The sequence below is a fragment of the Hylobates moloch genome, unplaced genomic scaffold (assembly GCF_009828535.3).
Source record: "Hylobates moloch isolate HMO894 unplaced genomic scaffold, HMol_V3 SCAFFOLD_10, whole genome shotgun sequence".
Lineage (NCBI taxonomy): Eukaryota > Metazoa > Chordata > Mammalia > Primates > Hylobatidae > Hylobates > Hylobates moloch.
This window is the reverse complement of record NW_026652285.1, coordinates 81,064,791-81,092,285: the sequence shown is the minus strand read 5'-3', so window position 1 is coordinate 81,092,285 and position 27,495 is coordinate 81,064,791. Positions and strand designations below refer to the sequence as shown.

Here is a 27,495-nt window from a genome sequence, read left to right as displayed (position 1 = left end):
GGTTCAGTTAACTTATGTTCAAAAAATCAGCATTACCCAAACTTCCTAAGGACTGAACAAAAATTCCTTCTTATGTGGGAAACTCCTCAGCCTTCAGTCAATGAGACACCTATTGTTTCACTGGGAAAGTGCCTCTCTGTTCAGAAAGGGTTTATGTAGGGTTCATTGTGATGGAGTTGGTTGATTGTGTGTATTGCCTTTATTTGTCCTGATTTTTATCATGAACCTCATGAGCATAGCTTTTTCCTCAAAGAAGTCCAACTCTGGGTTAACCATTACTGACTGAACTGGATCCAGTGCCACAGTGTTGTTCTTCCTGTTATGCATGGTTGGTGTGACAAACCTGCTCATTACCTTGCACCTGCCCACTACTTTCCATACAAAGGTGTATTCTTCAGGTCCTGATTTCTCTTTGCTGCTGTTATAACTCCTGTTATGACTATTGTTGAAAAGCCTTTGCTGTATTCTAGCCACCTTAGTTCTGCTCTGCATAACTTGCCTCCTGTGATTGGCAAACTACCAGGCATACTTGTAAGTATCATTCAACCATCCAGCTAAGTGGTAAACATCATGCTAAGCAATAAGAGGGAGGCTTTAGTGTTCACATGCTAAAAGTTAGTCTGAGAGCTAGGTCATTGTCCACCTTAACCCCAGACACTTAAATTTCACACTAAGACCTCCTGGGATTATTTCAAGAAGGTAAAAATCAATACTTGTCTTCCTGTCTTCTGCTTTCATCCCATTCTGCCTTCTCCCCCAAACCTGCAGGGAGGCTGTGGTCCTTGTATTAGAAGGGACCAGACCTAAAAGACTCCACTCTTCCTTAGTGGTGAATATGTGTCTGTTTAGAATTTGAGATTATTTTGGACAATAAGTGTCAGAAAAAAGCCTTATCTCAGAGCTTGCCGTCTTTATCCTTCCTTTAAGGAAGCTGAATTCCCTTTGTTCTGTTTGAATCATTTCACAGTAAATATGACTACGCTTCAGTTTATAGAGATGCAGCCCTAACTAAACTATGTAGGGCAGTTATGATCACGGATCCTGCCAAGAATCTTAATTTGGTTTTCAGTTCTGTAACTACTTTTCTCATTTTCCTGTCAGCCCTATTTCATAGCCCTGCATTTACATTATCGTTTGGCAGATTGGATGCCACTAAAAATGGGGGTACAGGACGATAAACATGTTCTTGGGTAAAGATGAGTTTATTTGGGGATGGTAGGAGTCTGCAACAAGGGAGTGATCTATCCAGAGAAGAGATGATGGTCTATACTAGGGTGATGATAGTCAAGATGAAGATAAGGGGACAAATTAAGAAGAATTTAAAAACTAATATTGGTAGGGTTTATTGGTCAATTGAATATAGAGGTGAGGGAGAGGGAGGAGTTGGAGGATGATAGCTGGGTTTAGATTAGAATACCTCATTCCTGCTCCTGAGTTTAGCTGATAAGCTGCCTATCCTTTAGTGATCAGAGATTCATTTTAAGTGGGTCTGGGGACATTAATTTTTTGATTGATCATACCATATAGAGTGCCTCCAGAACTAAAGATAGCTAATTATAAGAAATGTTAATCAGGGATAATTTAGCACATTTTCAGTGAAATAATAAGGCTTTTCCATTCTTAGGGAATTAGCTTTATTTTGTAGATATACAGAAAGGCTCTATATATTGTAACTGAGAACATTTCTCAATTAGGTTTTCATAAGGAATAATTTTAGTGCTCCCTTAAGATGAGAGGGCCTTTGAACTTAATTGTGAACTTAATTTATCTGAAGGTATAAACTCAGAAGATGGCACAACTGTAGTGTTGACTAAACAGGATTTAGGGAGTATTAAACATACAATACCTCATTGAGGACAGTGCTTTGAAGACAATTCTATATATCAGATCTGTACTAAGTATATTTTCTCCAAATAGTCCTGTTTTTCCAACTATTTTTAATGTTTATAATATGATAGAGTTTGTTTATGCTACTTCTTCGATATAACAGCTAAACATAATTTAGCCAGTTTATTTTATTATTATTATTATATTTTGGAGACAGGGTCTCACTTTGTCACCCAGGCTGGTGTGCAGTGGTGTGATCATAGCTCACTGCAGCCTCCAACTCCTGGGTTCAAGGGATCCTCCCACATATCTAGAACTACAGGTGCTGACCACCATGCCCAGATTATTTTTTTTTTCCCCCAGAGATGGGAGTCTGGCTGTGTTACCCAGGCTGGTCTTTTTTTTTTTTTTTTTTTTGATATGGAATCTCACTCTGTCACCCAGGCTGGAGTGTGGTGGCGTGATCTCAGCTCACTGCAAGCTCTGCCTCCCAGGTTCACGCCATTCTCCTGCCTCAGCCTCCCAAGTAGCTGGGACTACAGGTCCCCGCCACCACGCCCGGCTAATTTTTTTTTGTGTGTGTATTTTTAGTACAGACAGAGTTTCACCATGTTAGCCAGGATGGTCTCCATCTTCTGACCTCATAATCCGCCTGCCTTGGCCTCCCAAAGTGCTGGGATTGCAGGCATGAGCTACCATGCCCAGCCTACTCAGGCTGGTCTTGAAGTCCTGGCCTCAAGTAGCCCTCCTGCCTTGGCCACCCGAAGTGCTGGGATTATGAACATGAGCCACTGTGCCTGGCTGAGCCAGTTTATTCTTTTTTTTTTTTTTCTGCTTAGAATCAATGGCAATAATTAGACTAACATGGAAATAACATCTATAATTAGCCAAGCGTGGTCGTGTGCACCTGTAGTCCCAGCTACTCAGCTACTTAGGAGGCTGAGATGCAAGAATCGCTTGAATCCAGGAAGTGGAGGTTGCAGTGAGCCGAGATTGCACCACTGCACTTCAGCCTGGGCGACAGAGTGAGACTGTGTCTCAAAAAAAAAAAAAAAAAAAAGTGGGAAATAACATCTATAAAAAAAGTGGGAAATAACATCTATAATTAACTATAATTTAGATCTCTTGTTAGTGTTAGATTGCTTTTTCTTGTGTTATTGTCAGCTTGTTTGGTTTCTGTTGGAACTGGCGGAAAGAAGAAGAATCTTACCTGCATAGTATGTGGGGGGGGGCTATCTGAAAAAATGATCAAGTTTGCAATTATCCTCAAATTCGTATAAATCATCCTGAGTCTAACTGCAGGATGGGAATAGGAAGCAAAACAAAGTATCTGTAAGAGGACCAGAGGGATTAGAACTATCAAGTGATAAATACTACTAGGTGGATGAAAACAGTAGCAAATCAGGTTACATAAAAGCTTTCTTTTCATTGGATTTATTTCTCAATGCATTTATTTATACATTCTACTTTCTTTAACTCTGTGGTATCTTAGAGATAAAAGAGATACCGAAACAGTTGGTTTTGCCCCAACTTGTGGAGAGTAAATATGAACATTTTAGGGCCATGGGCACTATAGATGATTACTGAGTTAGATAATACAAGATGACTCCTGTAGCTGATTACATTTAAGTAATGATAGTACCCTTTCAAAATTCAAAATTCTTTTTTCTTTATTATCTATTTATTTTTAGTACTTTCCCACTTTTTTTTTTTTTTTTTTTTTTTTTTTTTGAGATAGTCTTGCTCTATCACCCAGGCTGAAACAAAACAAAAGAAAAAAAACAGAAAAAAGAACAGACTACAGGCATGCACCACTACGCCTGGCTAATTTTTGTATTTTTAGTAGAGATGGGGTTTCACCCTTTTGGCCAGGCTGGTCTTGAATTCCTGACCGTGGGTGATCCACTTGCCTTAGCCTCCCAAAGTGCTAAGATTACAGGCGTGAGCCACCATGCCCGGGTTCCTACTTCTGTTTAATGTGCCCTTTATAATATGCTAAGACCGCTTTTTAAAGGATATTATGGGCAGGATTCAGGCTTTGGATTAAGACAGATGGTGAATTTTGAAATTCTGAGTGACCTGAAGACTATCTTCTGTTAATATTGCAACTAAATCGAGCACTTTTCACATCAGAGCTTAGAGACAAGGCATGAAAATAGCCTCTTCCTTTTTAAGTTTTTTCCCCTCACCATTCTGAAATCAGAAAGCCATTAATTAATAAAATTCACTTAAAATGTTGACATTACAAGGAAATGATTTGAATCATAAAGGTATTCCCAAGTACCATTAACTGATTCTTAGTAACAGTTCTTCTTCTAGATCAGCACTGTCCAAGAGAAATAGAATGTGAGACACATATGTAATTTGAAATTTGCTAGGCTAGGCACAGTGGCTCATGCCTGTAGTTTCAGCACTTTGGCAGGCCAAGGCGGGAAGATCACTTGAGCCCAAGGAGTTTGAGACCATCCTAGGCAACATAGTGAGACCTCATCTCTTAAAAAAAATACAAATAAATTAGCTGGTGTAACATGCCTGTGGTCCCAGCTACTCAGGAGGCAGAAGGTGGGAGGACCACTTGAGCCCAGGAGGTTGAGGCTGCAGTAAGCCTGTAATCTCCACCACTACACTCCAGCCTGGAGACAGAGCAAGACCTTGTCTCAAAAAAAAAAAAAAATTTTGTTTTAATAATTTTTAACCCTAATATCCAAAATACCATTTAAATATATAATCAGTATTTTAGTATATAATCAATATTTTAAATTAATATATTTTACATCTTTTTTCTCCCTTTGTACTACATCTTCAAAATCTGCTATGTATTATACACTTACAGCACTTCTCAGTATAGACTAGCCACATTTCAAGTGCTAAGTACTCACACGTGGCTAGTAGGTTCCATATTTAATAGTACAGTTCTAGATGAAATTTTAAATGTTTGTATAAGCCATTCTGAGACAAACAGGTTTGCCCATTTCATGTAATAGTCATTCTATGAGAAAAGGTGTGATTTAGTGCTCTTATGTGTACTTTTATTAGTTTGGACCATATGAAATTTCAAAATGGTTGAATACCAGCAATTTCATATGGTTCAAACTAATCTATTATAGCTGAATATACTTGTTTTCCTTGAAGAAGAAATGTTTCTTCAAGAAGCAATTACTGCTTAGGTCTTGAATTTTTACCCCAAATGTCACAAACCAGCTTTTACAAAAAGTCTATCATTCATTGTAACCTGACTGTATACATGACCTGGAAGTTGTAAAGATGATAGATGGGGCAGGAATGATGTGGGCATTGCCTGTCTCCTTCTTTTCCTTGTTATCGTGCTTCATGCCATGTGTCAGTTCACAGCCAAAAAACCTCCTGTTATTTGCTTTATTTCATCTTCCTGTCTTGTACAGAGGGTTTTCTTCTTCCCTGACTGAGAGAATACATTATGAGGTTAGTTGTAAATTATTTGGTCTGGTACTTGCAGAAATGGAAGAAGCGCTGATACTGGTACTGATAAAAGAGGAATCAGGTTTCATTAGAGGCAAACTGCTGTAAAAGGAGCACTCTGAATGAAGCTGATTGCAAGTGGCAGTAAATGTCAGTGGGACATTTGCCTTTCTCCCTTTATGTTGGGAGAGGTGGAGATTGGCCAGCATAGGTACCTTAGACATGCAGCTGTTGAAAGTCTTCATGTTCACCAGCCAAATTACAATTTTATTTCTGAATTTTATGTAATGAATAGACTAAGTTATCAAAACTAATGTACTAACATTCCTGTTTGTTTAATTAATACTTTAAAAGTTAAGTGTGAATAATAGAAAAATATATTAATAGAAAAAAAATTTTTAAGTTATATGTGTTATTTGTAGGAGAGAAGTATGGCTACCTTTCACTTCCAAAGCCAATGGTAAGTAGAAGAATTATGTACATTTTGGAATGTTTTTATTCAGAATTCAAATTATGCTCTTGTTGCCTGTTGCTGCTCCCCTCTATAACAAATAATTGACATGACAGAAAAAGGATATTAACGTTGACTTCAGAGTTGTTATTCTGGGTAGCAATCTAGATGTGGCTTATACTCTGAATATTTGTTTTAGGTTTGGGGGTTTGAGAGAATAGGTAACATAATTTTTGATTAATAAAAAGCCATATCCCAGTAATAGCATCATAAAAATAAATAAATAAGCCATATCTGAGGTCAGAAGTTGTTTTGTTCTTCCAATCTTGGATCTAATTTGAGAAGTCATGTTGGAATCACTTTCATCTAACTAAGGACTTTCATATGGTTTCTACCTAGATGAAAACATGTCACATGTCATACATATGGGAAAGAGATACAGAGTGGTATATTAACCAAGTAGTGGTCGTAAGATCCCTTTTGGGGGTCAAAAATATTGGAAATTGTGGGCCGGGCATGGTTTCTCATGCCTGTAATCCCAGCATTTTGGGAGGCCGAGGCGGGTGGATTACCTGAGGTCAGGAGTTCGAGACCAGCCTGGCCAACATGGTGAAACCCTGTCTCTACTAAAAATACAGAAAAAAAAAAAAAAAAAATTAGCCAGGCATGGTGGCACATGCCTGTAATCCCAGCTACTCAGGAGGCTGAGGCAGGAGAATTGCTTGAGCCTGGAAGATGGAGGTTGCAGTGAGCCGAGATCATGCCACTGCACTCCAGCCTAGCTGACAGTAAGACTGTGTCTCAAAAAAAAAAAAAATTACTGATGATTATCAATAGTAACAGTGTGGTGAAGAACAGATGGTGAGTATCAGAAGAGAGAACTTGCAATGAAGAGAGATATAAAAGTCTTAAGTCTGGAGTTTTAGAAATGATAGTGGGAATGGTCGATGGTGTAGGAGAAGAACAAATGATAAATCAAATCCCCAAATCAAAAAATGGTCCAAACTTAATTAGTGTATTTTTTGAAAAGGGACTGGCATTTAATACTGAAATACAACATTAGGAACTGAATGTAGCTGGTACAAAAGCAATCATGATACTGCAAATTAATTCTGTGACTTAAAACAGTTTCTGTGCCTTAAGCTATTGTCAGAACAGTTTGAAAGTACAGATAGCAATTTGTCTATTTTTGTTATTTTAAGCTAACTTAACCCTAACAGATGGTTTTATAGCTAATATCCTACGGGGTTTAAGCAAGTAAGGATAGACTCATTGTTTTTGTAAGTGCTATAATTTAGGGCTACTACAAAATAATTTTTTGAGAATTAGAAAAGGCATCACAAAGCTTTTAACAGGTTGAATGGAACAAAGATTTTATTCAACTGAATAGTATTTTTTATCTTTAGTAACAAATCATTTCAGAATCATGAACCATTTTCTTAGTTGAGGGATAGCATAGTTAATTATAGTCCTAGAAAATTATAGTTCTCTCTTTTAGGAAGCAAAGTTGGAGTCTGGTGCTATTTATATTTAGGGGACTGACGTCTTTAGCTTTATATAACTGAAACGAATGAATCTGACTGCATTCCAAAATAGTGTCCACTAGATGGCAAGCAAGCTTGGTTACATTATTAAGATGGTTTATTTACCTTTTCAGGCAATCCCCTTTCAGTCGTCATTAAACACTTTAATAATCATCATCATTAGTAAAACTAAAAATAAAAATAATAAAAATGCAACTAAATTTAAAAGAATAAGGTATAAAATTCTAAATAAAACAAAACCTAAAAACCTTGAGGGTGTTCCTTACTTTCTTAAAGGTTTTGTCAATTGCCTTATAGTCAACCAGACCAAGGATGGAGATAAAGATGATGTGACCATTCAAGGAGGAGCCAGAGAGATCATTGGTCATATTTGTTTATTCTCTCTCTCTCTCTCTCTCTTTCTCTCTCTCTGTCTCTTTCTCTCTGTGTGTGTGCATGTGTGTATAACAAGAGTTCCTTTATTTTTATTTTCTGTCCTTCAACTTCACCTATTTCTTTAACAGTAAACATCATTAGAAAATCTCAAAAGGGCTATGTTCCATGAGCAGATCTAAACTCTACGGGGCTGTTTTGTTCTGTGGTGAAACTGGTGACAGAATAGTTGGTCAGAAGTAACAAGTCATGGTAATAAGGGAAATAAAAATATTTGTATGAGAAGATCTTTTTCCTTGAAGTATTAGTGATGATTTTCCTTCCTAAGCTAAGTGTACACATGAGTGTTTTGTTTTATTGTAATTTATACTTTGTGTGCATGTATGTGACTCCATACCCAATGTGTGTTTGTGAGTGTGTATGACTTAAATATATGTTTCCATTTTAAAAAGTTAGCTCCCTGCATCTGCTGGCCCCCTTTTCTTTACAAACCCTAGCTGTTCTGGAACTCCTGCCTCTATCATGGGAGCTTTCACCAGATCTCAGAGTTGGAGGAATCCCTCTGTGGGCTATCATCTCCAGAGAACTTCGGAATATATTTTTCAAAGAAATGTTGCTATTGGTGGTGGTGTGATTTGTCCTGGTACTCTATTCTTCAAGTATACAGGCATCAGTGGACTAGCCCGGTCTAACTAGTATGGAATATTTTCTCCTCTTCTAGGGAAAATACACTCTGAGTTCCAGATAGTTTACTTGAAAACAAACTTGCTCTTTCAAAAATAGGGAACCATTGAACATTGGTTCACATATTAAATTCAGAATCCTAAGTATAATCTCTTTACAACTTGGGATATGAGATTAGCAGTTGGGATATCAATGAAGCTAGAGGGTTGAAATTTAGCCTTCTAAGAGCACATTAGTTAAAGGAATTGAATTCTGGAGTCATAACATGAGGAATGTATAGAAAACTACATATAGTGGCTGATTTTAATATATCATTTCATAAGAATAATTCAAGAATTATAAGAATCTTGTTGAACAGAGAAGCCAGGGAGTTTTGGGGGACATAATAATTGGACTCCATGAATACTGCAGAAGTTGTCTTGAGTCCCTGGAAGCCCTTGTGAAAAGAGGAGAGCAACTGTAAGCACAGAGGCCACAGAGCAGGGAAGACATTGACTTGCTTTCTCTGACTCCAGATTTCAAACTAACAACCTATTCAAAGCTGAACTCACCTACTAGTAGAGTATTTCCAATTGGTAAAATATTCAGTCATTACATACTGAATATTTTAAACTTTTGTTACAAGTACTTTGTTATGCTTTGTATTACTATTGTATTTCCTTACAGTTTAATATACTGCTTTTTAAGATAATCTTAATCTTTTTATTGTCACAGAAGAATAATGCAAACCTGAAATCATTAAAGCCAGACAAGCCTGACTCTGAGGTAAGACCTAGTCCTACATCTAATCTTCCTTTTACATGTATAGTGATAAAGTCGTTGTGATTAAAACGTCTGTTTCGTAGGAGCAAGCTAAGATAGCAAAGCTTGGACTTAAGCTGGGTTTGCTCACCTCTGATGCTGACTGCGAAATTGAGAAGTGGGAAGATCAGGAGAATGAGATTGTTCAATATGGACGGAACATGTCCAGTGTGGCCTATTCTCTGTATTTATTTACTAGGTAAAAGTAGTTGTATTTTTATTTTTTAAATCAGTATAATGATATCTGGTGTAAAGAAAAAAGTTCCATGTTAAGTCATTGATAGGTTAAAGTCAGTATCAAATATATGGTAAAAAGACTAAAAGTAGTTACTATGACAATTTACGTAAGTGAATGCAACAACAAGACACATGTATTTAATTAGGATTTAGATTTAGAAGGGATCTTCTGCTAGGTTTCTGCCCACTCTTTCCATCATTGAAATAATTTTACATCCTGCTTTTTTGTTATCCTGCATATTAATGCCTCTCCCAGCCAGCATCAGTATGTTAAGAAAACATACGTTAAGAAAACATGTCTTTTATGCCTTTATACAGTGATTGACTAGATACAGATGAAGATTGATTAGACACAGATCAAAGAATAGAGCTATGAGGACTATGTCAATAGCATGCCAAATCTCTGTGAGTCACCATTCATTATGTAGAGAATTCCCCTAACTTTAATATTATCTGACCTATATTCTCTGTCTTGTTCATATTACAAGACTCTTGATTAAATGCCTTGTTGATGTCAATGTTAGTCATATTTCAGTCTTCCATTTTAGTAATCTATACATAGGGTATAGTAATTCTGCTTAGTTAAAATCAGTTATCTGCTGAATAATCCATTCTAGAATTTTCTCAAGGAATAACTTCAAGCTTTTCACTCAGTTTCTGAAATCTATCTTTTTCATTTTTAGAAACCTGGGAAATACTTGATATCTCCAGTTTTCTGGCTCCTCTCCTACTCATTCTGATTTTGAAAAGGTTATCCACAGTGGGACACACCTGCAGGTTGCTTCAGGATTCTAGAGACTGAAGCTTAATTAAAGTAGTGAAGGATCTCTACAACTGTGTGAGATTTGGGACTCAGTAAATAGCACCCACTGCCGGGCATGGTGGCTCACGCCTGTAATCCCAGCACTTTGGGAGGCCGAGGTGGGCGGATCACGAGGTCAGGAGATTGAGACCATCCTGGTTAACACAGTGAAACCCCGTCTCTACTTTAAAAAAAAACAAAAAACAAAAAACAAAAATTAGCTGGGTGTGGTGGCGGGCTCCTGTAGTCCCAGCTACTCGGGAGGCTGAGGCAGGAGAATGGCATGAAACCGGGAGGTGGAGCTTGGAGTGAGCCGAGATTGCGCCACTTGCACTCCAGCCTGGGTGACAGGGTGAGACTCCATCTCAAAAATAAATAAATAAATAAATAGCACCCCCTTTTCCCACCCAAGCTTTTGAGCAAAATGAAAAATAAGCAAAAGAATAGGTAGATGGGAGCTGGTAACATTTATATTGATAAAGCTGATATTGGAGAATGTACTTTATGTCCATAGGCAATTAAGTTTTGAAAAATGATCCCTAGAATTACAAAGTCTTACCTCATAGGGACACAATGTATCTCTATAAAACACATGGAAGACCAGTTATATCTCAAAGGCAGCTTCACTTCCAAGAGAAAAAAGAGAAAAGAAAGGGTTAATGTATTCAATTTATTTTTGCAAAGTCACCAGAAAGACTGAAAAGATGAGCATCCACCTCCTTTTATGGGATGGGATAGGTGAGGCAGCAGAGAGAAGTGAGGGATGCTGTGCTCGTGAAGATTCCTTCCTATAGAAGGAGGATTAAGAGTGGGGAAGTTGCAGTCCCAAGCTTAGAGGCATCATTTTCCTCTTGATGATGTCTTCTACCTTTTCTAGATAGATAATTCTCTGGAAAAAGATGGCAGAAATGATAGGAGTTAGAAATTTTGCTCCTGTTTAGCTATCATTTGTCAGTACCTTATCATATTTTCCATCATTGGAGACCATTCCTTTGGTGGTTTCCTTCCATCGTTCTTAACTGTTGTTAGCAAGCTTCTCCTGTGACTGAGTCTTCCCAACATGAATTTTGACCTTTTTAAGTTCATACCTTTTTAAAATCTGATGGCCCAGGCCTCTAAAAGAATGCAAAATGGAACTTCTGTGTTTACTCACAATAAATTTGCACAGACTAACTGAAATAACAAAAATCTCAGCTTTTGGCTGGAATCAAGCTAGTTATTTCCATGGTGATGAAAATCATGCTTTTAAAAAATGTTTTTGACTAATAAGACTTGGGGGAATATATTATTAATGAATATAGTTTGATATGTAAAATATTCCCAAATGAAGGGTTCATCAATAGACTTTCCTGGTTTTTTTTTTTTTTTTGAGATGTAGCCTCGCTCTGTCACCCAGGCTGGAGTGCAGTTGCATGATCTCGACTCACTGCAACCTCCGCCTCCTGAGTTCAAGCAATTCTCATGCCTCAGCCTCCCGAGTAGCTGGGATTACAGGTGCCCGCCACCACGCCCGGCTAATTTTTATAGTTTTAGTAGAGATGGGATTTCACCATTTTGGCCAGGCTGGTCTCAAATTCCTGACCTTAGGTGATCTGCCTGCCTCAGCCTCCCAAAGTGCTGGGATTACAGGCGTTAGCCACCACACCTGGCCTAATTTTTGTATTTTTAGTAGAGACGGGGTTTCGCCATGTTAGCCAGGATGGTCTCGAACTCCTGACCTCAAGTGATCTGCCCACCTTGGCCTCCCAAAGTGCTGGGATTGCAGACATGAGCCACCGCGCCTGGCCAACTTTTTTAAAAAAGATTATAGCATCTCCTTTAATTAGTTTTATTTCAGAATATTTCAGGATGGCATGCTCAGTATTTTTTGTTTCAGTGTCAGAATAGTAGAGTATCCCATGGACACTGGGAAACATGAGGGGTTGCACTATGAGGGGAAGCTCTGTGGAATAGGACTTCTTCCTAGAATATAGTTATTGGATAGTAGCAATGACATTCCAGAATAGAAAATGGATTTTTCTGTAATAGATAAATACCGTGTGGCAGTTTTCCTGGGCAGATTTATAGCCCTTCCTCAGGCTACTGTTTAAGGTTGTCTTAATAATTTATATGATTTCTTAATGATTTACATGTAATCATTCATATTTCTTAATAATTTAGATATTTAAGATTTTCTAGTGCTTTATAGTTTTTCAATATTTCAAACTTACTAGTACCTTATAGTTTTTAATGTGGTTTTTGCTTCATCATTTCATTTGACCTTCACGACGGTTTACTGGAGAACAGGAATGATATGTTCACATCTCCTAAGTGGCAGAACTGGTTGCTACTAGATTCCAGATTTTCTGACTTATCCCTAGTCCATTGCTCTTCTTAATGCATTTGGTTATTCTTATTGTAATTTACTTTTCATTTTTTAGAGTTCTTAATTCTTCTTGGTAGTTTTTAATCTGCTGTTCCTCAATCTTCTGATGAGAGTGGTAGCACAAGTATTATTATGACTACTTTATTCACTCAAAATTGAATGTTCAGTGATATGCCTCATCAAGGTTAGATAACTGAGTTACTACCAGAATTGAAATAAGAATTAGAAGTGAAACGGCCCTAGTTTTGGTTTGATCCTCTTTCCATTACGTAACAAAGGCTTTTGGTCAAGACATTATCAGATCTCACATATTTAATTTAGGAAGTAAAATGAAAAAGGTTAAAAAGAGAAATGGAACTTAAATATTACTTGTTTGTTTAAAATTTTTTATATTATGAAATTAACATACATAAAGTTTACTTGGGGAAAAGTATCTTAATAAATAATTGTTAAATATTAAAGTTGCTTTAAGCATAAAGTTACAATATTATCAGTCTATTCATATTCTTCAAAATTTAGGATTTGTTAATACACAAATGCTCTAAAATTTTCATATTATAAAATTGATTTTCAGGTAATAACTTTTTGTTACCTTCTTAACAATTAATTTTATTTTAGAGGAGAGGGGCCACTGAAAACTTCCCAGGATTTAGTTCATCAACTAGAGGTATGCCTTGTTTCCGTTTTATGCTAGTACTTTAATATCAGGCTAAAAGTGGGTAATAAATGTTTTCCAGGTGATTTATTATATCATGTGTATATGCTTACATCTGTACATACCCGTGTATTACAGAGAGCAGTAGAAAAGTAGAAAGGTAGATGGCTTGCAATGACATTTTGCAAAACTATACTGACCTCATTGGAAAGAAACTTAAATATTATGAGCATAAAGTAGAATGGGCTTTATTGATAGTCAATAGATGCAATAATAAGCTTTAGGTTTACCTAAGTAGGTGAAAATATCCTGTAAGCAGATGCAAATCCAGAGTTCTAGAAAGACTTTTGGCCTCTTCATTATTGAATTGGATAAAATATATTGATTAAATGAGATAACACATAAGAAAGCATCTGTTAAAATGCTTAAGACTATTAAGAGGGTATTAAGTACATGTTAGTTTCCTTCTTTCCTTCAGTATTCATGATGATTTAGGGCATTAAAGGAGAGACAGATATGCTAACACCCACTCTTGTGCCATGTGTCTTAACAGGACTCCACATAGGCCCATCTGTAATTCTACTCCCTCTAGTTAGAGGCTTTAGATTGGCAAGTGGGTTGCAAAATTCCTTTTATGTTTTCCCTGATCCCCATGTTAGCCTGTTTGCCTCTCTAGAACCAAGAGCATTCTTGTGTGTAAATTTGAAATTTCTGTCACTTTATCACTCATATATAAAGTGATATATGGCATTTGGCATTCCCATGTACATCTGAGATTTGAAATTTCTATCACTTTAGGCCGGGCGCGGTGACTCACGCCTGTAATCCCAGCACTTTGGGAGGCCAAGGTGGGTGGAGCACGAGGTCAGGAGATCGAGACCATACTGGCTAACACGGTGGAACCCCATCTCCACTAAAAATACAAAAAATTAGCTGGGCATGGTGGCGGGCGCCTGTAGTCCCAGCTACTTGGGAGGCTGAGGCAGGAGAATGGCATGAACCCGGGAGGCAGAGCTTGCAGTGAGCTGAGATCATGCCACTGCACTCCAGCCTGGGTGACAGAGCGAGACTCCAACTCAAAAAAAAAAAAAAAGGAAATTTCTATCACTTTATCACTCTTATACAGTTTTATTTGGCATTCTGTAGGAAAGGGATTTCACCTTAAGAGGATGATTGTCAACATAATCAGAAGTATTATAGAAAATATGTCTTCTGGATTTTTCTATAAAGCAGACTATAAATGAGCTGTTTCCCTTAAGATAGTTGAAATTCTGAATTTATTTATTTTTTTTTTCAGTTTGGCCCAAGTCCATTCTGTCATACCGCCCTGTAGGGGTGTTTTACTACAAAAGATCCACTACTTACCTTCTTCCTATGTGAGCTTAGTCATTAAATCAGTGTCCAATGAATTGTCTCCAAACTGTGATGAACATAAAATTGCATACTTCATTCAACAAATATTTATTGAACTTGTGCTATATGTCAGATCTGGGAGAACAGAGCTCTGTGGAGAAAAGTGAACAAAGCAAAGCTCCTGCCCCCATAGAGCTTATGTTCTAATGGCAGAATATAGACAATAAGAATTTAAGCATTCAGTGCACATATGTAAGTACTTGGAGATAAAATCACGTACGACTAGAATACAGAGGTGATAGAAGGGTGGGCAGAAAAGACCTCTATAAGGAGCTAATGTTTGAGTAGAGACAGTAATGAAGTGAGAGTTGGATGGATAAATATGGGTAGAGGATTTTAGACAGCCAAAACAAGTGCAAAGCCCTGAGGTGCAGGGGTAGGGCTGGGTGTATCAGAAGAAGGAGGCAATTATAGATGGGAGTGAAGTGAGCCAGAAGGAAAGTGGTAAAATATGATGTCTCTGTAGGCCATGGGAAGAACTTAGACCTTTTTTTTTTTTTTTTTTTGAGACGGAGTCTTGCTCTGTTGTCAGGCTGGAGTGCGGTGGCACAATCTCGGCTCACTACAACCTCCGCCTCCTGGGTTCAAGTGATTCTTCTGCCTCAGCCTCCCGAGTAGCTGGGACTACAGGTGTGTGCTACCACACCCAGCTAATTTTTGTATTTTTAGTAGAGACCGGGTTTCACCATGCTGGCCAGGATGGTCTCCATCTCTTGACCTTGTGATTCGCCCGCCTCAGCCTCCCAAAGTGCTGGGATTACAGGCCTGAGCCACCATGCCCAGCTGATCCTATTATGTTTTAAGTAAGGTTTTTGGCTTGGCCAACAGAGTGAGTGGTAGTGCCATTTTCTGAGACAGGGAACACTGAGGGATAACACTAGATTTAGAGGGTGGAAATCGAGCATTTTGTTTTGCACATGTTAAGTACAAATGTCAGATAGGATATACACTTGGCCCTCCCTATCTGCAGGTTTTGCATCTGCAGATTCAACCAACTATGGATTGAAAATATTCAAAACAGTAAAAACAGGCTGGGCACAATGGCTCACTCCTGTAACCCTAGCACTTTGGGAGACCAAGCTGGGAGGACCACTTGAGTCCAGGAGTTTGAGACCAGCCTGGGCAACATAGTGAGACCTTGTCTCTACAAAACAAACAAAAAAAAAACAAAAAAGCTAGCGGGGCATGGTGGCACACACCTGTAATCCTAGCTACTCAGGCGGCTGAGGCAGGAGGATCGCTTGAGCCTGGGAGGTCGAGGCTGTAGTGAGCTGTGATCACACCACTTCACTTCACTCTGGACAACAGAGTGAGACCCTGTCTCAAAAAAAAAAAAAAAAGGAAGAAAACCAATAAAATATAACAACAGTAAAAAAAAAATACATTTTAAAAGGTTAGAGTTCCAAGGGAGGGAAAACAATACAGTATAACTGCGATTTACTTAGCATTTACATTAACTTAGATATTATAATTTAGAGATGAGATGATTTAAAGTATATGGGATGATGTGTGTAGGTTATATGCAAATACTACACTGTTTTATTTAAGGGACTTAAGGATCTACAGATTTTGGTATCCTTGGGGAGGTCTGGGAACCAATTTCCCATAGATACTGACAGGTGACTGTACAAGACTGATGTCAGGATAGTTCAGGAGTGGAGACAGAGACCTGGGAGTTATCAGCTTTCAGGTAGTTTTTTTTTTTTTTTTTTTGAGACGGAGTCTCGCTCTTTCACCCAGGCTGGAGTGCGGTGGCGCGATCTCCGCTCACTGCAAGCTCCGCCTCCCGGGTTCACGCCATTCTCCTGCCTCAGCCTCTCCGAGTAGCTGGGACTACAGGCGCCCGCCACCACGCCCGGCTAATTTTTTGTATTTTTAGTAGAGACGGGGTTTCACCGTGGTCTCGATATCCTGACCTCGTGATCCGCCTGCCTCGGCCTCCCAAAGTGCTGGGATTACAAGCGTGAGCCACCGCGCCCGGCCGCTTTCAGGTAGTTTTAAAACCATCATACTCTATGAGACAGACATGGATTTTGTCCCCAAGGGGTTTGCAGGCTAGAAGGAAAGAGAAAATTTGCAGAATAGAAAGTGGTAACATGAAGTGATAAGCAACACTTGGGGAAGTGAATCATTTCCTTTGGTTGGAATCTAGATGTACCACTTACTGGTTTCCCTTTTAAAGGGAAGGTTGCAAAGTACGATTTGACCTTGAGATCACTTTATCCAGTGATAGCAAGGTGTTAAGCCTTTTGAATAGAGGGCATAAATTAACCCTGGAATTATTGCCTCCTCCTTCTTAGTATTCTTTAATTTATTACGAAGACCTATTATTTTCACTCACAAACCACTCTCAGATTTTCCCTGTTCTCTCCATTATTACTGCTGCCACCTAAAACCAAGCCTTCCTCCCCTGGCATCTCATTCTAAATAGTCTGCAAACCATTTTAACATAATATCCTAAATACTTCTATCTTACCTGTACAACCTTATTTTTCACTGTACTTCTTCATCATCCTGTTCATCTCACTAAATTATAGAATTCATGATACATGGTGAATAGTGAAAATTAATCTGAAAAAAAAAATAGCAACAAAAACCAACCACCTGGATTGGTTCTCTCAAATATCTGGTTATGGAATACGTATGGGTGACAAATTTTGTCTTGCCTAGATGGAAGTGGGAAGGTCCTAACCCTTTGACCTCATGCTTGAAAATTCATCATCCTTTTATAATTGAGCATATTTGAGATGAGCTCTAGGTCCCTTGAGTAATCTAGACATAATTTGTGTGGCTGAAGATCACAGGTCTGTGTGACCCTCCAGAATAATTGGAGGTCTAGTGTAGAGAAGCCTCTCCAGAGATGGATTCTGCATCTCGTTTGTGAAAACTCGTCTGAAAACAGTTAAACCCTTGTGCATTCCTAGTACTGGAAAAAGTTTAGGAGTTCCATGACAGACTTTTTATGTCTAGGCTTTATTTTTAAAATTCTATGTAAAAATTATTAGTAAGTATATTTCTTAACAACTATCCATAGACATCAGTCTAAAATAGTGTTTTCTCTTTCTACCAGGTTTTTGCTGCAGAGGGTTTAAAGCTTACTTCCAGTGTACAAGCTTTTTCAAAACAGGTAACACATGTCTACCTGCCTGGTGCTGGTGGTGGTATTATGTATAACCTACTTTGAGGGTATAATATCAATGTATAAAGGTATTTAAGTTATTACAGATGGAGTTTTGTTGCGGGCTGTTATAACTTGTTAAATTACATTTCAGCTGAAAGACGATGACAAGCTTATGCTTCTCCTGGAAATAAACAAGCTAATTCCTCTATGCCACCAGCTCCAGACAGTGACTAAGACTTCTTTGCAGAATAAAGTATTTCTAAAGGTAAAAGAGACATTTGAAAAAGTTTCACACATCTATCTTTATCTGGTTAAAGCCCCCTTTTCTTCGAATAAACTGTTAGTACCCACAGAAGGGCAATTTATTTCCTTTTTTCATGCCTTGTCTACAAGAATCATTTATTATCTACCCTCATAATTGACCCCAGAGAGTAGCAGATTCACCAAATAATGTAGTTTTTTGGACATCATTAATTCCATAGCACTGAACAGCTACCCTTCAATTCTGAAGTCATTACCTCTGTAATAGGACACAGGTGCCTCCGAGTCTAGTCTCCCATAATTTGTCTGAGAGAATATGGGTTTGTGCCCACAAAGCAGAGTGCAAGGAATTGCAAAGGATGGGATTGAATTCCACTATTTGGAGTGTTTTGAGAAGCCCCTAAACAGCCTGCAGTAGAATGATTAATTTTCCACCCACTCTTTCTGCTGGGGTTCCATGAGATAGACATGAGATCTAGGCAGCGACCCCTGCACCTGTGTCCTGGGGCTTTAAGTCAGCTCATGTGCCTAAATCCATATCTCTTTCAAGATCCCTTAGATTTCCATATGGAGAAATTTTATCATGTTAAAACTAAATAAATGGTAAGGTCTTTTAAGTACTACTTTTAGAATATCATTTGCATGCTTTTTGTCATTGTAGGTTGACAAGTGTATTACAAAGACAAGATCCATGATGGCTCTCTTAGTCCAACTTCTTTCACTTTGTTATAAACTGCTGAAGAAGGTGAGGTAGCTTTTCTATTTTACACTCATACTTTAAAAATTGGTTTAAAGGAAAATGCAAAAGAAAATAGTTACTACTTAATTTTGTAATTTTTTTTTCAGAGTGAAACCAGATAATAATTGTCTTAACTCTTTCCAGCTTCAGATGGAAAATAACAGATGGGTCTCAGTTACAAATAAGGACACTATGGATGGTAAAACTTGAGAAGCTTCTGGGGTCAGATCTCTGGAACATCATGTGATGAAGCTGACATTTTAAAATATCAAATGATCCTTTATCTTTTTGGAAATTCATCAATTTTATAAAGAAAACAATATTGAAATTTTGCTCTATTTTCTGATCATGAAACTGATTGTAAAGCTTTTTGACAACTAATAAATGTCTTGGTAATTGCTAGATTCTAATTGTAGTGTGATTTTTAAAATGGAACATTGCACTAGTGTTCTTTAAAAGTCAAACCAAATATCCTAACTGTCTCAAGGACAATTTAATCCACAAGAAGCTATTTTGAATATGTGCTCGCCTTTGGCATATTTTACCTTAACTGTTTTCTTTCTTTTATCATCTAGATCACTGATGTCAACCTGTAGTCTGGGTGAATGCAGGGTTTTCCTTAAACCTGTGGACTCTTCTTCAATCCCTCTGTTTACCAAGTGTGACAAAAATCCCCTTGATGACCCTGTCCCAGATCATCCATGCCAGCAGCAAGTTTGTTCCCTAATAAGCATTTTGTACAGCAAGGGTGGGTCTGCTGTGCTGTGTATGTCCCTCACCTACTCCCAAAAGCAAGGTAATGGAACTCCACAGAATCCTGAAACAACTCCTGGAGAGTATGAGATGGGTTTTTGGTTCTAGTTCTAGCATAGCTGGCCAGTCTGCCCTGAATATTAGCTGAGATTCTAAGCCTATCTTATAGACTTAAAAGATATTTTGAACTTTCTCAGTATTGATTGATGGAATGGAAGATAAAGACAGAATAAGGAAGCCAAGAAGCTATTTAAATTCTGAATATCATACATTTTATATATATATATATATGTGTATATATATATATGTGTGTATATATATATATATATATATGGCTTAGAAATGTTCACTATAATACAAAAAACATCTTTAGTCTTTTAAGGAGTTTAAAGCTTTTCTTGTTTTTGTGGGTGGGGTCATGATTGAAGGATCTGGTTTATAGGTTTTTTCCTTATAATATAGTATGGCCAACTTTGTGTTAGACTCCAGTCATAGTATTTGTATCTTAGTGCTTTGACATTCATTTTGAAATCTAACAGGGCATGTCAGTTACCAAATGGCAGTAGATAATATAAGCTTATCTGATGGATCTTTATCTGGGTCAGCCACCACAATCAGTATTCACAAAAGATCCAGAAGAACCACAGTAATGCCAATTGACCACAGCTAGTCAATATTTTATTGAGATAAATTTTCACTGTAGTCCTTCGGGAGAAAATGTGATGCACTCAGCTCTGTTAATAACCTTTTTAAAATCTTTCCTTAAACAGTCAAAATCATTAAGCATGATTTTAATTCTCTGAAACCAAAGTATTCTTTTAAATTACAACAGAAATAATGGGAGAATGATGTAAGGTAATGTTATATGTAAAATGTTATAAACAATTCTTTTACTGTTTACTGTCTTAGTTTTATGACGCCTTTAAGAGTCATTGTGCTACTTAAAAGTGAGGATCTGCTGGTTTGTTTATATTTTCAGCTAATAGCACCATCATGGAGGTGTTTATCCACTTACTACACGTATCATGTCTGGGGGTATATTTAGGGGGATAGTCATGCTGGCACTCAGATTACAAGTTTTTCCTATGAATCAAAATGTTAAGTTCTATTTACAAAATAAGTATTATTTTGTAAATAATTAAAACTTAATTCCAACCCCCACTTGTACTTTCATTAGATAATATTTTTGCATACCTGAAAAAATAATATTCTCTAATGAAAGAGCAAGTGGGGGTTGGGAAGGGGTAACTTATGACTTCAACAGCGTAAGAGGATAGATAACTAATGGAATTTATACATCGAATGATGTCTTCTGTATAAAAGGATATTTTATTTAAAAACAGGGATATTGAAATATATGTTATAGCCCTTACAGAAAAATAACATGTTTTATAGTCCTTTTATTTGAAATTCAGTGTAAATCACTCTTAAACTATAAATTCACAGTTGGAGGTTTTTTTTTTTACTTTAAGTGATGTGAAAGCATTTGCTCCATTCAAAGGCCTCTATGCCTTTGAATGACATATTCTCAGTAACTTCTTTGCTGGTAACTAGATTATGTGAGACTGAGTAACTATAATGTGCATATTTCAAGAATTAGCTTCCCACTGCATTATAACACATTTCCTAGGAAAGCCTTTGTATTTTTCATAGCCTTTTCACATATCCCTCATTTAAGAAGTCACACTGTTGCAGTTTTACTTTGTTTCAGAGGGGAAGGCCATCTTGTTGGCATAAGGGGGACAGAAGATATAATATACTCTACACTCCGGCCTCTTCCCTACAATCTAAAAGGGAGAGGAGTTGAGGCAGATGAGCTAGGACTAGGCTTTTTGGTAGGCACATTGTAGGAGACTGGGTAAGAAAGGCAGGTTAGGTTTTTTTAAACTTCAAACTGTTAGGAAAATGAGGCAAAAGCTATAATCATACCATATGTTCACACAGAAGTAGGTTAAAATGTAGTAGTTATCCCTTGGTTTACATAGGGGATTGGTTCCAGGACCTTCCACATATACCCAAATCCATACATGATAACTCAAGTCCTGCAGTTGGCCCTTTGGAATCTGAGTATATGAACCTGCTCTATAAGTGGGTTTCGTGTTTGGTTAATGATATATTTTTGATTCGTTTATAGTTGAAAAGAGTCCGTGCATAAGTGGACCCATGCAGTTCAAACCCATGTTGCTCAAGGGCCAAATGTATTTACTTCTGGATTATGGGATGATGGGTAAATTATTTTTACTTGGCTACTTAAAACTTTTCTGTATTTTCTAAATTTTATTCAAAGAGCTTTGTTTGTTTTTAATCAGAAAAACATCCTTTGCATGCCAGTTGTTAGAGAGATGCAAGAGAACAGCGTGAGTACATGGGCAGGCCAGATCTGGCAGGCTGTAGACAAATGGGAACCAAGGCTCATTATGAAAACAGAGAAGGAAAACTAAGTGAAGCACTAGGCCTCCCCTGCACATGGCTGGCTGTTAGGTATGCTTTACATATACTGGTTCTTCTCCTGTAGTACCCTGATGGTTTAGGCCAGGTAACAAGAATCCCGCTTTGCTTTTTGTTCCATGTCAATCCTCATGACGTAGCTGTTGTGGCATTAAGGCGTTTCACCATGACTTCTTTATATTGCTTTTGTGTCAGTAACCCTTCTGTTATGCTTTTACTTTCTTCAAATTTGGGTAACACAACTGCAATGTAGCCTTCAGTAGATGGCTGGAAAGGAAAGAACATTTAGTACTGTCAAATGATGAAAAAAAATCCAATATCAGGTATGTGAATGAGATCATATTTTTTCTCTCTCTTTTACCTTTTCTTGAAGAATAGATGGCTTATGGAGAATGTTTTCATTCACTTCCATCAAACGTCCTCTAACACAACTATTAAAAAAATTTAAGATTTCAGCATGTTTACTTAGTTAAAAAAAATTGTTTCTAAGAAAAAATATTACCTCCCTTTGGTCTCCTAAATGGTGGCTAAAATGTTACTCACCTAGACACAGTATATTCTTCACCATCTGAGCAGTAAATCTTACAGAGAGGTGCAAGCTCTGTTAGAAACTGTGCTCCCTGTGTAATGAGATGGAAGAAGTAATCAGTTGATGGACATTTCCACTTTCCTTTGAGAAGTAGCCCTTAGGTGTATAACAGGATGTATTCCTGGAACTGGTGTTTTAAATCAATTACTTCAGTATATAAAAATCATTCATTAATTTCAGAACCTATATGAATATAAGTACCTACTGTGTGCCAGTTGCCATCCTAGGTCTAGGGAAAAAAGCTAAGACACATGATAAATGGGAATTTACAGACTAATAATACATTTTATCAACTGTAAATGAGAAAGCTACATATAACCAGGTAGAAAGATTTCAAAAGTGTGGGAAAATCCATCAACAAGAAATAATATAAAATTCAACATGACACAGTATGACGGCAATATTGTACAAAGTTAGTTTCATTAAGATTTCTACCTCATTTTAATATTAGAACTTAATAGATAAAGGAACTTACTTACCAGGGTCAATCACTAAGACTTTTTGAAGGGATATTGTTCTTCCCCGCCCCCCCCTTTGTAAATCCCCAGTGTGTTAGTAAGGGATATTTTTTCTAGTTAAGAAAAACAAAAACAAAAACACGCACTTTGAGGAAAATGTGGAAAACAAAAGTTTTAAGTAGCAAAAATAATTGATCCATGAGTCAATACTACATTTTGATGTGTATGTGTTTGAAGGTCATGGCATGGTTATTGTTTCATGTACTCCACTAGATGGATATACCTGAGGAGGCTCTCACAAGTATCTACAGGGAGGCTCATGAGAGCCAATGCAGGCATGTTTCAAGTGTTGCCCTCTTTTCTCCCATGAATTTTTCCTGTAGTGGACATAGGCATTTCAGGTTAAGATGCTATTCTTTATGACCCCTTTATTTACCACTCAAAACATTTTTAAATGGCATTCAGATATTACTATGTTGGCTTCACTCCTCCGCACGTGGGTTCTTCATTTTAAAATACTAGAGTGATTGTGACTCTGCTTTTGAAAGGAAGGGGAAGGCTTGTGTCAAAAGAACAGACACAAAAGAGCTAGGTCTGTGCCAAAAGAGCAGAAGTGTTTTGATGCCTTTTTGTCACCTCCTTTGGGAGAATGATTGGCTTCTGAGATCCAATGAAAACTTACCTGTAGGGGGTTCAGTATGCAGGTCCCTCTCTGTTCTTCACTTGTAACAAGAGTGTTACTTTTTTTTTTTGAGACAGGGTCTTGTTCTGTCATCCAGGCTGGAGTGCAGTGGTGCCATCATGGCTCATTGCAGCCTTGACTCCTGCGCTCAAGCAATCCTTTTACCTCAGCCTCCTGGGTAACTGGGACTATAGGCACATGCCACCATGCCCAGCTAATTTAAAAAAATTTTTTTTTTTTTTTGGTAGAAATGAGGTCTTGTCATGTTGCCCAGGTTTGTCACAAATTCCTGGCCTCAAGTGATCTTCCCGCTTCGGCTTCCCAAAGTGCTGGGATTATAGGCATCAGCAACTGTACCTGCCTTAAGTGTTACTATTTTGGACAGAGATTTATCATTGAAACTTCAGAAGTCTTAAGTGTTATTGTAACTTGTAGACTATCGTTTAAGACAGGTGCATGCTTTTCTAAGTCCACTAGTTTCTGGAGTGAGGAAAAATCAATAATTTTAAGGCACATTATTAGGGGACTTCAGGCCTACAAAGGGGGGTTTGAATAAGGGTCTCCTAGAATAGTGAGAGCAATTAGCAGAAAATCTTAGTATGTACTCAGTAAATGAAGGACTTAAATCATCAACAGAAACTTTCCCAACCAGTGGGTTTGTTAAGACATTTTAATATGTCACTAAATTCTCCTTGGTATGATACTCTTAATAATCTGTCCATTTTGCCTAGAGTTACGGAGGGTAGAGATACCATTCTGTATAACCGAGTGTTGTGTGCAGGTACAGGGGGTGGGTAGATGTGTATTACATTGACAATGCTTTAGGAATGGAAAAACAGTAAGGAACAAATACCATATATTTTCTCGTATTCATGTTTTTGTTTTTTTTTTTTTTGAGATGCAGTCTTGCTCTGCTGCTCAGGCTGGAGTGCAGTGGCGCGATCTTAGTTCACTGCAACCTCCACCTCCCAGGTTCAAGCCATTCTCCTGCCTCAGCCTCCCGAGCAGCTGGGATTACAGGTGCCCACTACCATGCCTGGCTAATATTTGTATTTTTATAGAGATAGAGTTTCACCATGTTGGCCAGGCTAGTCTCAAACTCCTGACCTCATGATCCACCCACCTTGGTTTCCCAAAGTGCTGGGATTACAGGAGTGAGCCACTGTGACTGGCCCATGTTTTTTTTTTTTTTTTTTTCCTTACTCCCTTGGGAATTTTTTTTCTGTTTAATTTACATGTGAAAATATATGGTAAAGAAGAGTTAGTCGCCTAAATTTTACAGAACTCGACATACTAGTTTAATACGACTAGAAGGGACAAAATATCTTGTTATATTGCTATTAGAGTTCTCCTTTCAAAGGCCTGCCGTCCCCCTCCTCCACCTGGGCATTATAGGGATAGTAGCACAGAACCTAATATAACAGATACTACACCTCCTGAGATACCTAATTTTGGGGGATCTGAGAATTTCTTTAGGTGAAAGTATACTTAAAATCAGCACCTCAAACTGCTAGAGAAGTATGCTAAGCATATGCTACTGGATTCTAGTTCATTGGATCTGTCATTACCATGAATACAGAGGATGTAAGTAGATAATCACAGAATTACAGGAACATACCCGCTTAAATTTCCCAGAGACCTTGTTCTGAAGTCTGCTACAGTTGGTACTGATCTGATAGGAAATGCTTTTAATTGTTTTTCCATTTTGAAGAACTGGATGAGATTCTGCCAATGTGATGACACATATTCTACAAGGAGAAAAAATTGATCCTGTGTGATTGCTTGGAATAATTTTTCCTCCCATAACTCCTATTGGAACAAGAATGTATGAACGGGTATTTGTTTAGTCAAACTATCATCTTCCCCCTTTTTTCTTTGGCTACTATTGGGGCATAACTGTAGAATAGAGAATACAATAATAAAAGAGAAAACAAGATTGAATTACTTTCCCAGGAAAGGGAAGAGTACCAGAGGTCTTTAGGTAGGTAGCACTGGGGTAGAAGACAAAGAAATAAGGCATGCCTGTGTATACGAGATACCATATATGTCTCTACCGTAGCCCTTTCTGTGGGCTCTTAACAGTTCAGTAGTTGGGCACAGACTGGCCACTTCAGGTAGTAGCTGATGATGTGGTCCTCCATTTGGATGTCTGAGTAATCAAATTTATATGTTCAGAGTGGCCAGGCACTGGAATACTAATTTTTGCCAAACAAACTCCTATAATAATACCATTTCAACACAGTAGAAGATAATGCATGTTTGTTTAGTGAACATTTGTTCAATCCAAGACCACAAGACCATACCAGGCTACAATACCAGAAAAAAAAAGTTTTTGATAATTTAAAATTCCCAATTTGCTTACCGGTTAGAGTGCTGTAGTATACAGTGGTCCTCACAAAATTTTCCTTTGACATCTAGAAGAATACATGAGTCTGTTGGTGGCTGAAATCAACATTTACTACCACTATGTGGTACTTTCTTTGGGTCATATAGTTGATAATGAAGATTGGACACATACATGCTGCATGCTGATCACTGGTATCCCTTCATTACTCAAAAAGACATACCTAAAGGTTTCCTAGAAAGTATTTAAAGAGATCTGGCCCAGACAGAATAATTTATTCAACATTAAAGTAATTAACTCCTTGCTCCATCTTACTTTACACTCACTTCAAAATGAGTACACACAGTATTTTTGCTAGGAAAATGCAATTAGCATCCCATTCTTTATGATATATATTTTTTGTTGGTGGTTTCCAGGACTGTCCTGATGTTGGTGCAAGTCCGACATTCTGGGAAACCCCTCAGTCATGGGTGAACTAGGACAGGCTGGTCACCCTATGTTTGGCCAACAGAAAATATGCTACAATATATATTTTTTAAACTGAGTATAACCATTATCACTGAATGAAAGGAAGAAAGGAGAGTCCCCAACGATGCTCTCGCCACTGGTACTGCTTACACAAAACGGTACAAAAAGAATACCTACTTCTAAGTGGCAAATGGCGTCTCTTAAGGTAAATGTGTAGATTCTTCTTTCTAAATGTCTCTAATCTAACCCACCCTCTTCTCGCCATCCCTGCTGCCTCTACCTTAGTTTCCATCTGATCATTTAAATAATTTTATGTATCGCTACTCCCTGTGAGTGTGAGCCCCTCAATCCCTCCAGGCACTTAAGGACTGTTGCAACCTAGCCCTCCGCCTACCTTTGGGGCCTCCGTTTAGAGTACTCTAGAGCTCGCACTGCAATCGCCGGCCCCAGAATGCGCCCTGAAGTATTTCAGGCCACCAGGTCTTTGCAAATGCCATTCCCTGGGGCTAGACGGAACACAGAAGTCCAGTTCCTTCTGACGTGGGGAGGGAGAGCCAGGGAGAGCGCGCGTGGTTTATGATCTGTCAACGTAGTCTCCACAGCATTAGGCCAATGCGGCCAAGGAAGGATCAACATCACTCCGCACTTACCCGGTTTGTACCAGCGAGTGAAGTATCGATCCACGAGCGAAGGCACCACTGGCTCCGCGGCTTCGGGCTCGGTAGCCATGGCGACCTCTGGCGCCGTCACCCCCGCCCTCCGGGACCCCAGCGCTTCCTTCTCGCAGCCCGGACTGGGCGTGCTCTTCCGGCGCGCAGCGCGTGTCGTGCGCACGCGCGCTGCTTCCAGCTCCGCAGGTTGCACCCCCCCCATTACTGTGCTTTGGGGTTCGACATCAAAACAGAGATCAAATACAAAAGTGTGGGCAGATGGGCAAGAGGGCAGAGGGACAGGGGACGCGGCCAATGTAGCTCCTTTACCTCTACGGTGCCAGGGCTACAAAGAAGGCCGGCTGCCGTGACCAGAAGCGGGCCCGGCCACGC

At 38.4% G+C, this 27,495-nt stretch overlaps 2 protein-coding genes across 6 annotated transcripts in view; one reads left to right on the top strand and one right to left on the bottom strand.

The window, feature by feature from the left end:
* The window catches only part of CTNNAL1 (catenin alpha like 1), a 69,742-nt gene extending 50,053 nt beyond the window's left edge, over window positions 1-19,689 (top strand). Inside the window, exons 12-19 of one of the 4 annotated variants that reach the window (XM_058444766.1) lie at window positions 5,688-5,725; window positions 9,031-9,081; window positions 9,162-9,316; window positions 13,140-13,188; window positions 17,660-17,716; window positions 17,862-17,975; window positions 18,633-18,716; window positions 19,286-19,689. In XM_058444766.1, the coding sequence (XP_058300749.1) occupies window positions 5,688-5,725; window positions 9,031-9,081; window positions 9,162-9,316; window positions 13,140-13,188; window positions 17,660-17,716; window positions 17,862-17,975; window positions 18,633-18,716; window positions 19,286-19,306 (569 nt within the window). In that variant the 3' untranslated portion in view covers window positions 19,307-19,689. Of the gene's footprint in view, window positions 1-5,687; window positions 5,726-9,030; window positions 9,082-9,161; window positions 9,317-9,672; window positions 9,760-13,139; window positions 13,189-17,659; window positions 17,717-17,861; window positions 17,976-18,632; window positions 18,717-18,817; window positions 19,113-19,285 lie in introns of those variants that run through there. The other 3 variants (XM_032164813.2, XM_032164814.2, XR_009215080.1) reach the window with 3 other exon arrangements.
* ABITRAM (actin binding transcription modulator) lies at window positions 10,807-27,419 on the bottom strand. Of its 2 annotated transcripts, XM_032164812.2 has the most exons (6): window positions 27,103-27,349; window positions 26,003-26,054; window positions 25,259-25,388; window positions 22,455-22,531; window positions 22,273-22,342; window positions 19,798-22,178 (listed from the first exon to the last, which is right to left on the bottom strand). In XM_032164812.2, exons 1-6 carry the CDS (start codon window positions 27,323-27,325, stop codon window positions 22,041-22,043), a joined length of 690 nt encoding a protein of 229 aa, XP_032020703.1. In that variant the 5' UTR covers window positions 27,326-27,349; the 3' UTR covers window positions 19,798-22,040. The 2 variants fall into 2 exon arrangements, with proteins under 2 accessions (XP_058300750.1, XP_032020703.1); XM_058444767.1 differs by lacking the exons at window positions 19,798-22,178; window positions 22,273-22,342; window positions 22,455-22,531 and adding an exon at window positions 10,807-11,045 and having other exon boundaries at window positions 27,103-27,419.
* Between the last annotated feature and the right edge of the window lie 76 nt (window positions 27,420-27,495).

Bases quoted from the DNA above. Each gene is read 5' to 3' on its own strand.
- ABITRAM (XM_032164812.2), bottom strand. From the start codon at position 27,325: ATGGGGGGGGTGCAACCTGCGGAGCTGGAAGCAGCGCGCGTGCGCACG. The intron at 26,055-27,102 runs GTAAGTGCGGAG...GTATTCTTCTAG, and splicing joins CACTCGCTGGTACAAACCGG to ATGTCAAAGGAAAATTTTGT. The intron at 25,389-26,002 runs GTAAGCAAATTG...TTCTCCTTGTAG, and splicing joins ATACTACAGCACTCTAACCG to AATATGTGTCATCACATTGG.